We start from the raw sequence: 12,829 nt of genomic DNA, 5'->3' as shown, positions 1-12,829 counted from the left end.
TGGGTCTATTGTGTTGCTTTTGGACCAGGGTGTGGTTAGGCCAGGACTAAGGATCCCTCTCACTGTCTACACTACGCCACACACAACACCGAGGGACAAAGGAGCTGCACTTACATCCACAATGAAGAAGTCCAACCAACACCAGGCGTTGGTGAAGTACTTGACAAACCCGTAGGCCACCCACTTCAGCAGCATCTCCAGGATGAAGATGTAGGTGAACACCCTGTCCGCGTACTCCAGAACGATCCGGATGGTCTTCCTTTGCTCGATGTACACGTCCTCGAAGGCCTGGGACGGGGGGAGGCAGGCGTGCGTCGGTTAGGTGGGCACGTGCGTAGCAGGCTGATGATTTACATTTCAACTGAATGACACGTGTGCAGCGATACAGATCAATTGGGTGCTGATTACTAGCAATGATTTGCAGCAACCACACAAGCACAAACTCACGCACACACTCACACACGCACACACAAACTGACACACTCCTACGCACACTACGACACACGCACACAGCTTGATTAATATCTTTGTGAACAGCCAAGGCACGACACATTCTTACTTTAGTAGCATTCGACGTGCCAATACGGCTCTCTGTATCACCAGGAATAGAAAGATCCCCCCACCCCCGTTTTGATAAATGGTTGAGTCCATTAATCACCAAGCACTGATCCTGCCAGCCCACCCATCCCCCCCCCCCCCCCCACCCACCCCCACCAGACTGCACAGGGCCTCAGAGGGGCAATTTATCGCAGCACAGACCAGCCCGTTTAATTTCAGCCACAAAGGGACGTTTATTGAGAGTCATGTTTTCATCACATATTGAATACTGCTGAGATACCTAGCCGTATATAACACACACTCTCAGTATATAATCGTGATATACCCATTCTCACCCGTTAATGTGAAAACACACAGCTCAACTGGATTTCATGTTTTCTGATACGAGGATTCAACGTCATCATTTATTATCATAATATAACAACACTGAGAAATGTGTGTTAATATGATTATAAAAAGAAAATCCAAAAGACGTGAACACAAATCTTGTGTTGAGCTGTGTGGACGTGTCTCTCTCACCAGGGCTCCACTGCTGAGCAGGATCATGAAGATGATGAGGGTCTCGAACCAGTTGTGCTCCACGATCAGGTAGCAGGTCTTCCTCAGGAACCACCAGGGCTTGCCCCACCCGTGGGTGATGGGCACGTCACAGCACTTGTACTTCGCCACGCAAGCTGAGGAGGGAGACATGTTAAATACACATACACACATATAGTAGGGTATACACAGACACAGACACCCACACCCCCATCCCACACACACACACACACACACACACACACACACACACACACACACACACACACACACACACACACACACACACACACAGATAGACATACATTACTCTTAATGTATGTCTGTATGTAATTTAATTGTGTGTATGTGTGTGTGTGTGTGTGTGTGTGTGTGTGTGTGTGTGTGTGTGTGTGTGTGTGTGTGTGTGTGTGTGTGTGTGTGTGTGTGTGTGTGTGTGTGTGTGTGTGTGTGTGTGTGTGTGTGTGAACCCTGAGGGGCTATATTGTGCTGTGTGGTGAACGTAATTGAGGTTAAAGGAGTCATGCTTCCTAGTTCCTCCTACCATCTGTCCAACAGGCATCTGGATCCAAGTACTCCTCCACAGTCTCCACCACAACCTCCTCCACAACATCTGGCTTGATGTCGATGGTGCTGCCCTCCGACGAACTGGTGTCGTCCATCTGATGGCGTTCACACACATGAACACACAGACACACGTAAATGAATGCATCCAACCGAAAAGCCAAAGAGCCCAGAGCAAAATACACAGACACAGACACACACACATACAGAATACACACCAACATGCTTTAAAAGTCTGCTTCAAAATGCCCATCTCCTAATGGGCTTCGTTTAAAGGAGGGGGTAGTTACATTTTCCCAAACCTCTCAAATGTACACTATAATGAGTGCAATCTGATTAATCTAATGTCCATAAAGCTCATGTGATGTTATATAATATCATGTTTGGCATCCTCACTCGCTATGAATCTTTGTTAATCCACGATTTAAAAAATCGGTGGAAAACTCTTAGGAGTGAGAACCTAATAATTGCATTTAGAATCCCGAGCACAAGTTACAACATTGATGTGAACCTCAAGCCCAAGAAGAACCTATCATCAAATAGCAGAGCATCTCTGGCTCTCTGAGTGTCTCTGATAGGGTCAGAAAGAACAAGGTTGGCAGATAGCCACTTAAGCAACCGTCTCAGCCAGCTACTTCCATCCTAGATGAGTCTATCATGTAATGAAGTTACCGTGTGTGTGTGTGTGTGTCTGTGTAAGTGGGCATGTGTGTGTGTAAGTGTGTGTGTAAATGGGTCTACACATTGCAGCTGGCACAAGAAGCTTATAGTAGTGTAACATAACAACAACAGCAACCACAACAACCTCCATATGCTGTCACGCTAACTCATCTCATACTGCAAACAACAACAATCCCCTAGGTCAACGGCGAACCAGGCAAACTATAAAACGACCCCAGAGTCATCTCCATTCTCAAACCGACCTCTTTGCTGTTTTCGTTCTCCGACTCGCTGCTGAAGTCCTCCGTGTTGAGGTTCTCGAAGTCCGACTCTCCCACGGCGATGGGCACACACACGGTGAGGTTGGGGTTGTGGATGAAGGACATGTGGTCCTCGTCGATCATGTACTTGCCCACGCTGCTGCCGATGCCGCTGGTGGTGCCGTTGCCGTTCTTGACGTAGTCTAGCTCGCGGTTGATGTCCACGCCGGTGTGGTTGGCGATGCAGTTGAGCTTCTTGTCGTACATGTCATCCAGGGGCTTCTGCTCGTCCGTCTGCAGGGGCTTCTTCAGCAGGCTGGCCATGAGCACGCGCACCTTGGCCTTGAACCAGGCGATGCCCTTCTTGATGCGGATCACCGAGATCTGCAGGTTGTTGAGCTCGCCGTCGTCGTCCGTCGCCGCCAGGTTGTCGGCGCTGAACGAGCTCAGCAGCAAGGCAAGGAAGAGGTTCAGAACCTGGCGGGGGGGGGAGAGGGGACACGGGGAGGGGGTGAGGGGGGGCAGCGTTCATGAGAGAGGGTCAGTAAACCTGAGGCATGGCCACTGATGGGAGTAAACACTAAATGAGGAAAAAAGTTGTGTGAGGGGGAAAATGACCTTATTTCATTCATTTCAGTTGATTTTCGACTTACAACCAATAATTCATCAATTAATTAATTCTTATTTAAAAAATAAGATTGGTCAATTTTCAGGAGATAAGGAAGAGCAGACCGTTGTGAAGATTCCCACAATCAACTACATGATACTAGAAACTCGGTAATCCTCCTTGTGCCCCTCAAACAATCATGTTCACTGGTTTTGTTTTGTTTGTTTTGCTGTGTTTTTTGCTCCGTGTGCGTGCAAAGCGACCGGAGTGACTTGGGTGTGAGAACGGCGCTATATTAAACTAATTATTATTATCATGTTGGGAGGTCCACCCAGAAATGAGACGGCGGTTGTATTTCCGAACCCCGGCGGGGTGTGAGGGGGGGGCACAGTGACACTCACCACCAGGTTGCCGATGACCATGACCATCATGAAGACGATGAGGCACATGCCCTGACCGGCCACCTCCATGCAGTCCCACATGGTCTCGATCCACTCGCCGCACAGCACGCGGAACACGATGAGGAACGAGTGGAAGAAGTCGTTCATGTGCCAGCGCGGCAGCTTGCAGTCCACGGCGATCTTGCACACGCAGTCCTTGTAGCTCTTGCCGAAGAGCTGCATGCCCACCACGGCGAAGATGAAGACGATGATGGCCAGCACCAGGGTCAGGTTCCCCAGGGCGCCCACCGAGTTGCCGATGATCTTGATCAGCATGTTGAGGGTGGGCCACGACTTGGCCAGCTTGAAGACTCGCAGCTGTGGAGGCGGAGGCGATGAGGAGGGAGAGGGGAGGGAGGGAGGGGGGAGGGAGGGAGGGAGGGGAGAGGGAGGGAGGGAGGGGAGAGGGAGGATTGGTCGTTTAGCGAACAGAACCTTTGTACTCTGATCACAGCTGGCACTCTTGTCGTCGGATTTGTAGTGAAATCCTGATAACCAAAAGGAGTCTCAGGTTAGCAGTTATCTTAAGACGTCATCATACATAATACAGTTCCAATGTGCATTTGAAAAAACTTTATAGCGTTTCATTTTATATTTATATGCAAGCTCATACATCCTGACATGTGTCTTCTGGAAAGGTGTCAAATGTTTCAAAGGTGTGCAAATGATGCTAATGCCCTTATAACGTTCTTATATTATTTCTCATATTCACTCTATAGTAGCAGTAACAGTAGCAGCAGCAGTAACAGTAGCAGCAGCAGCAGCAGCAGCAGCAGCAGCAGCAGTAGTAGCAGTAACAGTAACAGTAACAGCAGCAGCGGCAGCGGTAGCGGTAGCGGTAACGGTAGCGGTAGCGGTAGCGGCAGCAGCAGCAGCAGCAGCAGCAGCAGTAGCAGTAGCAGTAGCAGCAGCAGCAGTAGCAGTAGCAGTAACAGTAGCAGTAACATTAGCGGTAGCGGCAGCAGCAGCAGCAGCAGCAGCAGCAGCAGCAGCAGCAGCAGCAGCAGTAACAGTAACAGTAACAGTAACAGTAACAGTAGCAGCAGCAGTAGCATTGGCCCATGTGCTCCTGGATGACCCACCAATCGGAAGGAGCGCAGCACCGAAAGGCCCTCTACGTCCGCCAGGGCCAGCTCCACCAGACTCAGCGTCACGATGAAGCCGTCGAAACAGTTCCAGCCCTCCTGGAAGTAGTAGTAGGGGTCCATGGCCACCAGCTTGGCAAACATTTCCACTGCAAAGATCCCGGTGAACACCTGGTAGTGGGGCCAGACCAAGCAGACAAAGGCTCAACAACCATGACGACCACACCCTGGTTCGGCGCCATTGCTCTGTGTTCACTTATTTTGTAGTGTACTGCTGTCCATCTTGAGCAGGTCTCTCTTGTAAAATAGATTTGAATCTCAATGAGACTAACCTGGTTAAATAAAGGATAAAATAATAATAATAATAATAATAATAATAATAATAATAATAATAATAATAATAATAATAATTTTTAAATAAGATTTGTGCATCTTGTTCATCTCACAATGATTTTCAGTCTCATTTACTGTGAACGTTACTTTTTCGTGCGAAATTCCATACCATAATATCATTCAGCGAAATTCCCCCGATGTATGCATCTATTATTAAACCATAATTGTAATTCATACAGTATTTTCCGTGATGCATTATCTGTGTCTGTGTGCATGTTTGCGAGGACGCACACTCACGCACACACACACACACACGCGCAGCTGTCCCTGTCTAAGGGAAGCCTGGTGCTTGTCACAGCTCTAATGAATCGCTGAAGGTCATTCACGATCACTGGAGCTCACACCGTGGTGCCATGGGACTTGCTGGTGACGTGCATGTTTATGACGGTGTGAGTGTGCGCGCGGGGGTGTGAGTGTCTCAAGTGGGTGTGTCTGGGATGTGTGGAGGGTACCAGAACTCAGACGATGACTCATATTGCATCAAGGTGACCTAGAAAATGTTCCACCTGTAATAAATTATCGTGTGATCGTGTGTATGGACTTTTCATTCTGAAGCAGCACAGAACACACACACCAACACATATGCACACACACGGACACACGTGCACACAGACATAATCACGGATGGCAGGTGAAGGGTAGTGGCTCTGTGTATGTACACAATCCATCTGCTTGTATCTAGAATCTCTCGTCTGCTCTTCCATTGTCGGCGTCTAATCTCCACTGCTTTGCTGGTCCCCGCTGAAAGCATCAGCGCAGCGCGTGGGAAGATTTACGGTTCTGTCGAAGCGGACGGCCCTGATTTACTAATGGCGGCCGTGGCCAGGGCGGAGTCATCCGAGCCGTGCCTAAATCCTCCCCTTAGAGGGTCCCTGTCCAGCCCGGGACCTATGAAATATTAACGGCCGTGGGTCGGCCGGCCGGCGGAGGGGGCGGTAGCGCCAAAGGGGCCGCCCTACCAAGAGGGGACAGAAAACAGCAGAGTTACCGTGGGCGTGCGTGCGGGCCGTCTGGCGCCGACATACTTTTTTTTTTATCGACAACAAAGGACCCGCCAATTACGCGGCCAAAAATAAGCCCTTCTTCCCTCACAGCTGGAGGAGAGCAGAGGAGGAAGAGGAGGTGCGAGGAGATGAGTCGACGATGTCGACCTACTCCCAGAGAAGACACACTCTATTTTTAATCCACACACTTTCCCCGGGCGGCGGCGGCGCGGGGAGGAAGAGGAGGAGGAGGAAGAGGAAGAGGAGGAGATGAAACACACAGAAACACCAATAACACCGAAAAACACAGAAAAACACAGAAAACACCACGACACCGGTTGGATCTTCTCTCTTTGGTATCCCGCCGCTGACTCACCAGATTGCCGACAGACAGCACCCCCTCAAACTGGGGGGTCATGGGGTAGTGCTCCATGGCCATGAACAGCGTGTTGAGCACGATGCAGATGGTGATGGCCAGGTCCACGAAGGGGTCCATGACGATGAGGTTGACGATCTCCTTGATCTTCAGCCAAGCGGGGGAGCACTCCCAGATCAGGAAGGTGTTAGAAAACTTATACCAGCAGGGCGGACAACTTCTCTGGGACTCCTCCAGCTCTGGAGACAACAGCGCACCGATTCACACGTGAACAAACAGAGACCCCCGACAGCAGCGGGAAAAAAAACACACACCAGGCAAAATGAAAACATAACCGGCATGCACAAGGGTAAGTCGAAAAATGGAAAAAATAAAAGTAGACTGTATGCGTTGTATGTATCTGGTACTGTTGGATAATGCAAAGCAGATAAGCAGGAAATACATGTCAGATCTAAAAATCAACCAAATGAGAAAGGAGTGTCAGTTTGAATGATGAGAAGGTTAAATAGGCTGGGTTAAGGTGGCAGTACCCTCCACTAGTGTGTTGGTGATGACGCTCATAACACTGTTTGCCCGCTCTTTCCGCCCAAAGGAGGTATTAAGCTGGTCCACAGACACCATCAGGGAGCCCGACAGCTTCTTCTTCACCTCAACCTCAGTAGTCGGCTGTCAGGGGGAGAGGAAGAATCAAGCACCCACGGAGAGGACATGATCACCATCTCACAGCACCACCGGTGGCCGGCAGAGGGAAGTGCAACAACAGAAGAGGACGGGTTGGTTGATCGTTTGCTGTTGTTGTTTTTCATTTGGAGGAGAGCAGACCGTGTTTCGTCCTTCACTATGTCAGCGCTGGTTTTCAAGGAAGACGACTGACTATTTGATCATTAGCAGTGTTTAGAATCACGAAGGGCGTGGCCAAAAGTGGCAGCCGTCCTCTAGAAACTGTTCTGAAATGTGTGTCTTGGATGTGAGGGTTTACATTTACTGATTTTTGAGATTTTTGAGATGCTGTGCAGGGGGGACTGCCTGAGCATGAGTGGATGTTCAATCCCGTCATGCAGCAATGGAATATTTGCTAACATTGCAATATAAGGTAAGAACTGCTTAATTAAATAGTGTCTCCCCAGAATCTGGCTGTTGTTATCTTTACCTGAAAGCCAAAGCGACTGTCCTAACTTTGGAAACCATACAACTTATATTGCAACCATCCAGAGAGCATTGTTGAGAGATCATATGGGGCAAGTATATAACATCATTCAAGTTATCATGCATGTGCATGCACCAAGTCAAAGAGAGGGAGAGAATACAAACTACATGACATCATTGCCCTTTATGCTACTAATGCTATCGCTACATCATGCCTACGTCTACCATGCAGGCTAGTCGATACAAAAGGGCTGATCCACTCTGATTGACTGAGGGGAGATTTGGGAAACGGAGAAGGGGAGAGACAGACAAGGACAGCAGCCCTCCTTTTCTTAATCTGCCGACTCGCCCCCCGTATTGGAGGGCGAGAAAATGAACTGAAGCTTGATGTAATATAAGTGCAGCTGAGGCTCAATGAGTGTGTGTCTTACAGAGTGTTGGGTTTGGTTTATTTATTCCCACAGAGGATGGGAAACACATGAGCTCCTCTACAATTTTAGTTCCCTCTCTTTTCTCCACCTCTGTGTTTCTGCCCACACAGGAGAGCGAAAGGCTACCGGCAGTGCAACACATCATGTTTGACAGCACTGCAACCAAAATTAATAACAAACTTGTTGACTTGTTTGGAACAATGTTTTTCCTACTACCTTTTCAATTTGAGACCTGAACATTTAACCTAGTGGTCTACGCAGTATCTGCTATGCTCTGCATTTGATGTTAGGGGAGTAAAGTTATAGTATTGTTATAGATTAGCAGAGTTAATAACACGTATGAGTGCGTTAATGCAAAGGTAGTTAGACACATGTCGTTCTCATAATTCATCAGCTGCCTAAGACATTATCAATACATTACAGTCAACAAATCAATATCTACAACCACCTAGTGAATAGCGGAAGTCAGTGGGAGGCCCGTTTGCAGTGGCCTCTTCACGACAAGGTGCTGCCTGATCATATACATAAGACACCAAGATATCTCGGTTTATATCTCCATTCTTTGCCTATGGTGTCAGAGGGCAGCATACACTACAGGGCCATGGGGAGGGGGGGGGGTAGAAGGGGGGGGGGGGGGGGGGGGGGGGGGCACGAGCGCGTAGCCAAGAGATACATACGGACTTGCAAAGATGGAAGAATAGAGAAAAAAGTAAAAATAGAGCCAAGAGGAGAGAGAGAAAGATTGAGAGAGAGAGAGTAGCAAGAGAGAGAGAGAGAGAGAGAGAGAGAGAGAGATTGAGAGTGAGAGAGTAGCAAGAGAGAGAGAGAGAGAGAGAGAGAGAAAAAGTAGACAGAAAGAAAGAGAGAAAAGAGGAGGGAGGGAGGGCGCCAAAAATGGGAGTAACGGGGGCCATGCCTAAGACGGGGTCTACTCAGTGACTTCCTTACACTGTCGTCAGAGGCTGCCTTATCTATTTTCACCTCAGGCAGGAGTCGGCCGCCGGGCCCGATCAGCGACACCACGCCGTTGCAGTCCACCGTGCTGTTGCGCTTGCCGTGGTAGCCCGTGTAGCTGTTGCGGCGGTACGGGCTGAACAGGGAGCCGCGGCGCTCCTCGCACTCCTCCACCGTGCTGTGCTCGTCGTCGGCGAACTCGTTCTCCGAGCCGGGGTCCTTGCCGCGGCCCTTGAAGCTGAAGATGCTGCTCTTGCTGTTGTGGCGCGACAGGAAGGGCGAGCCAGGGATGCTGAGCAGGGACTGAGGGCCGGGGGGAGGGAGGGAAGGGAGGGAGGGGAGGGGAGGGAGGGGGGAGGGGAGGGGAGGGGAGGGGAGGGGAGGGAGGGAGGGAAGGGGGGAGGGAGGGAGGGAGGGAGGGAGGGGAGGGAGGGGAGGGAGGGGAGGGGAGGGGAGGGAGGGGGAGGAAGGGAGGGGGGGAGGGGAGAGGGGAGGGGGGAGGGGTGAGTGGATGTGAGCCAAGGGGAAGGCATGTGTAAAGTCAAGAGGGAGGGAAGGAGGGAGGGAGGAGGGAGGGAGGGGGAGGGAGGATAACAGTGGGGGAGATGGGGGGCGAGGAGAAGGAAGGTGAAGTGGAGAGGAGGAAAGAGGGGAGGGGGGGGAAGAGGAGGGGAGAGGAGATGGGAGGGGAGAGATGGGGGGGGTGGAGAGGAGAGGAGAAGTGAGGGGAGGAAAGGTGAGGAAAGGAGAAGAGAAGGGCAGTTGGGGGGACAGAGAAGCAAAAAAAGAAAAGCAAAAGGAGAGAAGAGGGGAGACGTAAGGAGGAGAACAGTGGTGATTGTGATTCATCGTGGTCCAGGGGCTTTCTGAGTCGCATTGATTGCATCTTCATTTCTACTGTCATCAATTCTGGAGGTCAGGGTGAAAGTCAACATCTGTGCGATGTGTGTGTGTGTGTGTGTGTGTGTGTATGTGTGTTTGTCATTTATTCAAGAAATGTATGGTAACACGGCCCCTACTCCAGTCGGTACGTGTTCTGCCAGCGTGATCATGTGACTCAATAAAGAGTGAATACATAATGATGTCACTGGTGGCTGACAGCAGCAAGGTCACACACGGAGGAAGAGGACAGCCCCACAATGTAAGGGGACATGACGGCTGGGATTACATTCATCAAGCACACACGTGTTCCTGTTACTCCTGATTCTGCTGAGGCTCCCCACAGGTTAGTAGTCTCTGACTTTGTGGCTGGTAAGTACACAGTATCCACAGCTCTATATTACACCACCCATAAACAGAACTAGGATAGCGGTGGCCACTTGCACTGGAAGTCATCGAATCGAGTGTAAAACACAACAGCCATTTTCTCCACCGTTTGGATGATGAAGTTCGACCAATTGGAATCTCTCATTATGTAACACCGACAGACGATGTCCTCTTTCCGATGTGAAAACAGTGCACTGTAACACCAGCCCAGCGCTATAGGAGCCGGCACCGCCAGGGCTGGACACAAAGCTGCAGCCCGTTCCCCTGAAACATTCATGTAATCACTGTGAATAATTCACAGGCCGGATGTGTGCCCCCCTACATCTGTCAGGCCGCCTAGAAGCCCCCTAGTATCATGCACTACTCTGTTGTGCAGCGCACTCCGGTGCTCTACACGCCCTCTGAAATCACAAATTATCCAAAACAGAAGTGCTATTTAAGGGCCTTGTACAAATGAGTGTAAGTCATATTCAGAGCGTACAGTGTTTTCAATAAAAAACACCCTTTAGAGTACTCATGTTAAATAAATATTGTTAAATAATAAAGCAGCATTTTGATAAAGCAGCATTTTGATTACGCTACAAATAGCAATATCTCTTAACAGCTGACCCCCTTAACGCAGATCACGAGCTGAAGACATTCTCACAATGGGGGGGGTTACACTCGCATCCTTTTCATCCTCACCTGGTTCATGATGGAAGACTTGCGGCCCAGGCGGTTGTCGGGGAAACGGAAGCGGCTCCTCCCCTTGCTGCCGTCGTCGGACTCGGACTTGACGAACTTCTCGCTGTCGCCCTTCTCCTTGTCCTGCTCCTTCTGCCGCCACTTCTTCTTGCGGTTGCGCCGCTCCTTGGCGCTCTTGGAGCTCAGCTTGGACATGTCCGAGGAGCTGCAGGACATGTGCTCGCCGCCGTCGTCCTCCACCGCGTCCTCCGACACCGTGCCCGCTGAGGTCGCCATGGCAGCGGTCTGCCGACGCCAGGCGGGGGGGGGAGACAGGGGGTGTTTTTGTTACGGTCAATAAAACTCTAACGGACGAGGGCGCTTGCTGTGCTGAATTACAATTCTACGTGGGGAACGAGGGAGACACGGAGCCACAGACACGATGTCAACCAAGTGAACTGCAGAGATACGTCTCAGAGATGAGGGTCAACTGAAGAGGGCCGGCATGTTTAAGGACTTTGTCTAAAAAAATTAAAGGAGACATATTATACCACCAGGTGGGAGTGTGATTAGTGATGAGTCGACCAGCCTAACCTGTGTCGTAGTCAACGTTGCTCATCTATCCGTCATACATCTAGGTGGACCGGCCCACTTGGCCGAAATCTTAAACGGCTTGTAACGGCTAATCACAGTCACACCTGGTGGTATAATGTGTCACTTTTAAGGCGTTTGTTGAAAAAAAATTACCGATTTGGGATTAGCAGGACCCATGCTGGGATGTAGGAGGTGGAGGAGGAGGTGCAAGGAGGGGTTTGCGGCTGCAGTATGGGTGTGTGGGTGTGTGGGTGCAGTGAGGCTGTGTGGGTTTACGGGGCGTAGTGTGGGTGTGAGGGTGTGTGTGGGAGGCGGCGGCCGTACCTGGGCGTCCTCCTGCTGCCTCTTGAGCTGCTCCAGCATGTTCTTGAACTCCTCCTCCTTCTGCAGAGCCTCCTCCATGGTGGCCTGGTTCTGCTCCTCGTAGGCCATGGCCACCACGGCCAGGATCAGGTTGACCAGGTAGAAGGAGCCCACGAAGATCACCAGCACGAAGAAGATCATGTAGGTCTTCCCTGCGGCCCTCAGCGTCTGATAGGGAGGCGAGAAACCACGTCCGTCAGGGACCTGGACGTCTGATAGCGTGATGGATGTGTTCCCCTTGAGTGTTACCGTGACAGAACTTCTCATGGCCGAGATGTAAGACACAAGACACAACGGGCCGGTCGAATCAACGTCAAATCAGCCATTTTAATCCCTCAACAGCCCCTTGTTTCCACAAAGCCTTTCTTCTTTAGTGGTGCGCTAAAATGGCAGAACGCTGAAGTTCCCGTCACCTGCCGTACGCCATTTATGTCACCAAAAGGATAAGCGAATGAGAAACCTCTCGCTATTTTTAGTCGGTGCAGCGCGAGAACACTCTGCGTTCTGCCACTTTCCTCGCCGTCTCCAACATGGAACCGAGTTTTTTCCCCAATAGGGATAAGAGGAGCAAAGACAAAAAGGAGAAAAAAATATGAAGAAAATGCCCCATAAATGAATGGGGACGGGGACGGGGGGAAATTAAAGAAGAGATATTGTGGTGTACACGTTTCACCCAGAAGGGGATAAGATAGGTTCTGAGCCTTAGGAATGGCAACCTAGCTTTAACTCAACTCGTTCCCCTTCAGCAGTCTCTCGCTCGGAGAGAGAGAGAAAGGGTGAGAAAGAGAGAGGAAGATTGAGAAAGACAGTGAGTGACAGAGAGAGAAGAGACAGAGTGACTGAGGGAGAGAGAGAGAGAGAGAGAGAGAGAGAGAGAGAGAGAGAGAGAGAGAGAGAGAGAGAGAGAGAGAGAGAGAGAGAGAGAGAGAGAGAGAGAGAGAGATCAGCC

The 12,829-nt window shown here is 50.3% G+C and overlaps 1 protein-coding gene across 1 annotated transcript in view; it reads right to left on the bottom strand.

The window, feature by feature from the left end:
- LOC132461602 (sodium channel protein type 8 subunit alpha-like) overlaps positions 1-12,829 on the bottom strand; it is a 31,261-nt gene that overhangs the window by 16,881 nt on the left and 1,551 nt on the right. Inside the window, exons 2-12 of the mRNA XM_060056813.1 lie at positions 11,842-12,048; positions 10,945-11,229; positions 8,989-9,297; positions 6,994-7,129; positions 6,464-6,702; positions 4,709-4,882; positions 3,588-3,944; positions 2,583-3,056; positions 1,640-1,757; positions 1,078-1,232; positions 115-288 (exon numbers count right to left, since the gene is read on the bottom strand). Of these exons, the coding sequence (XP_059912796.1) occupies positions 115-288; positions 1,078-1,232; positions 1,640-1,757; positions 2,583-3,056; positions 3,588-3,944; positions 4,709-4,882; positions 6,464-6,702; positions 6,994-7,129; positions 8,989-9,297; positions 10,945-11,229; positions 11,842-12,048 (2,628 nt within the window). The remainder of the gene's footprint in view (positions 1-114; positions 289-1,077; positions 1,233-1,639; positions 1,758-2,582; positions 3,057-3,587; positions 3,945-4,708; positions 4,883-6,463; positions 6,703-6,993; positions 7,130-8,988; positions 9,298-10,944; positions 11,230-11,841; positions 12,049-12,829) is intronic.

Source organism: Gadus macrocephalus, chromosome 1, assembly GCF_031168955.1.
Source record: "Gadus macrocephalus chromosome 1, ASM3116895v1".
Taxonomy (NCBI): domain Eukaryota; kingdom Metazoa; phylum Chordata; class Actinopteri; order Gadiformes; family Gadidae; genus Gadus; species Gadus macrocephalus.
Note: the sequence above shows the minus strand (reverse complement) of the source record. Positions and strands in the feature narration are given on the sequence as shown.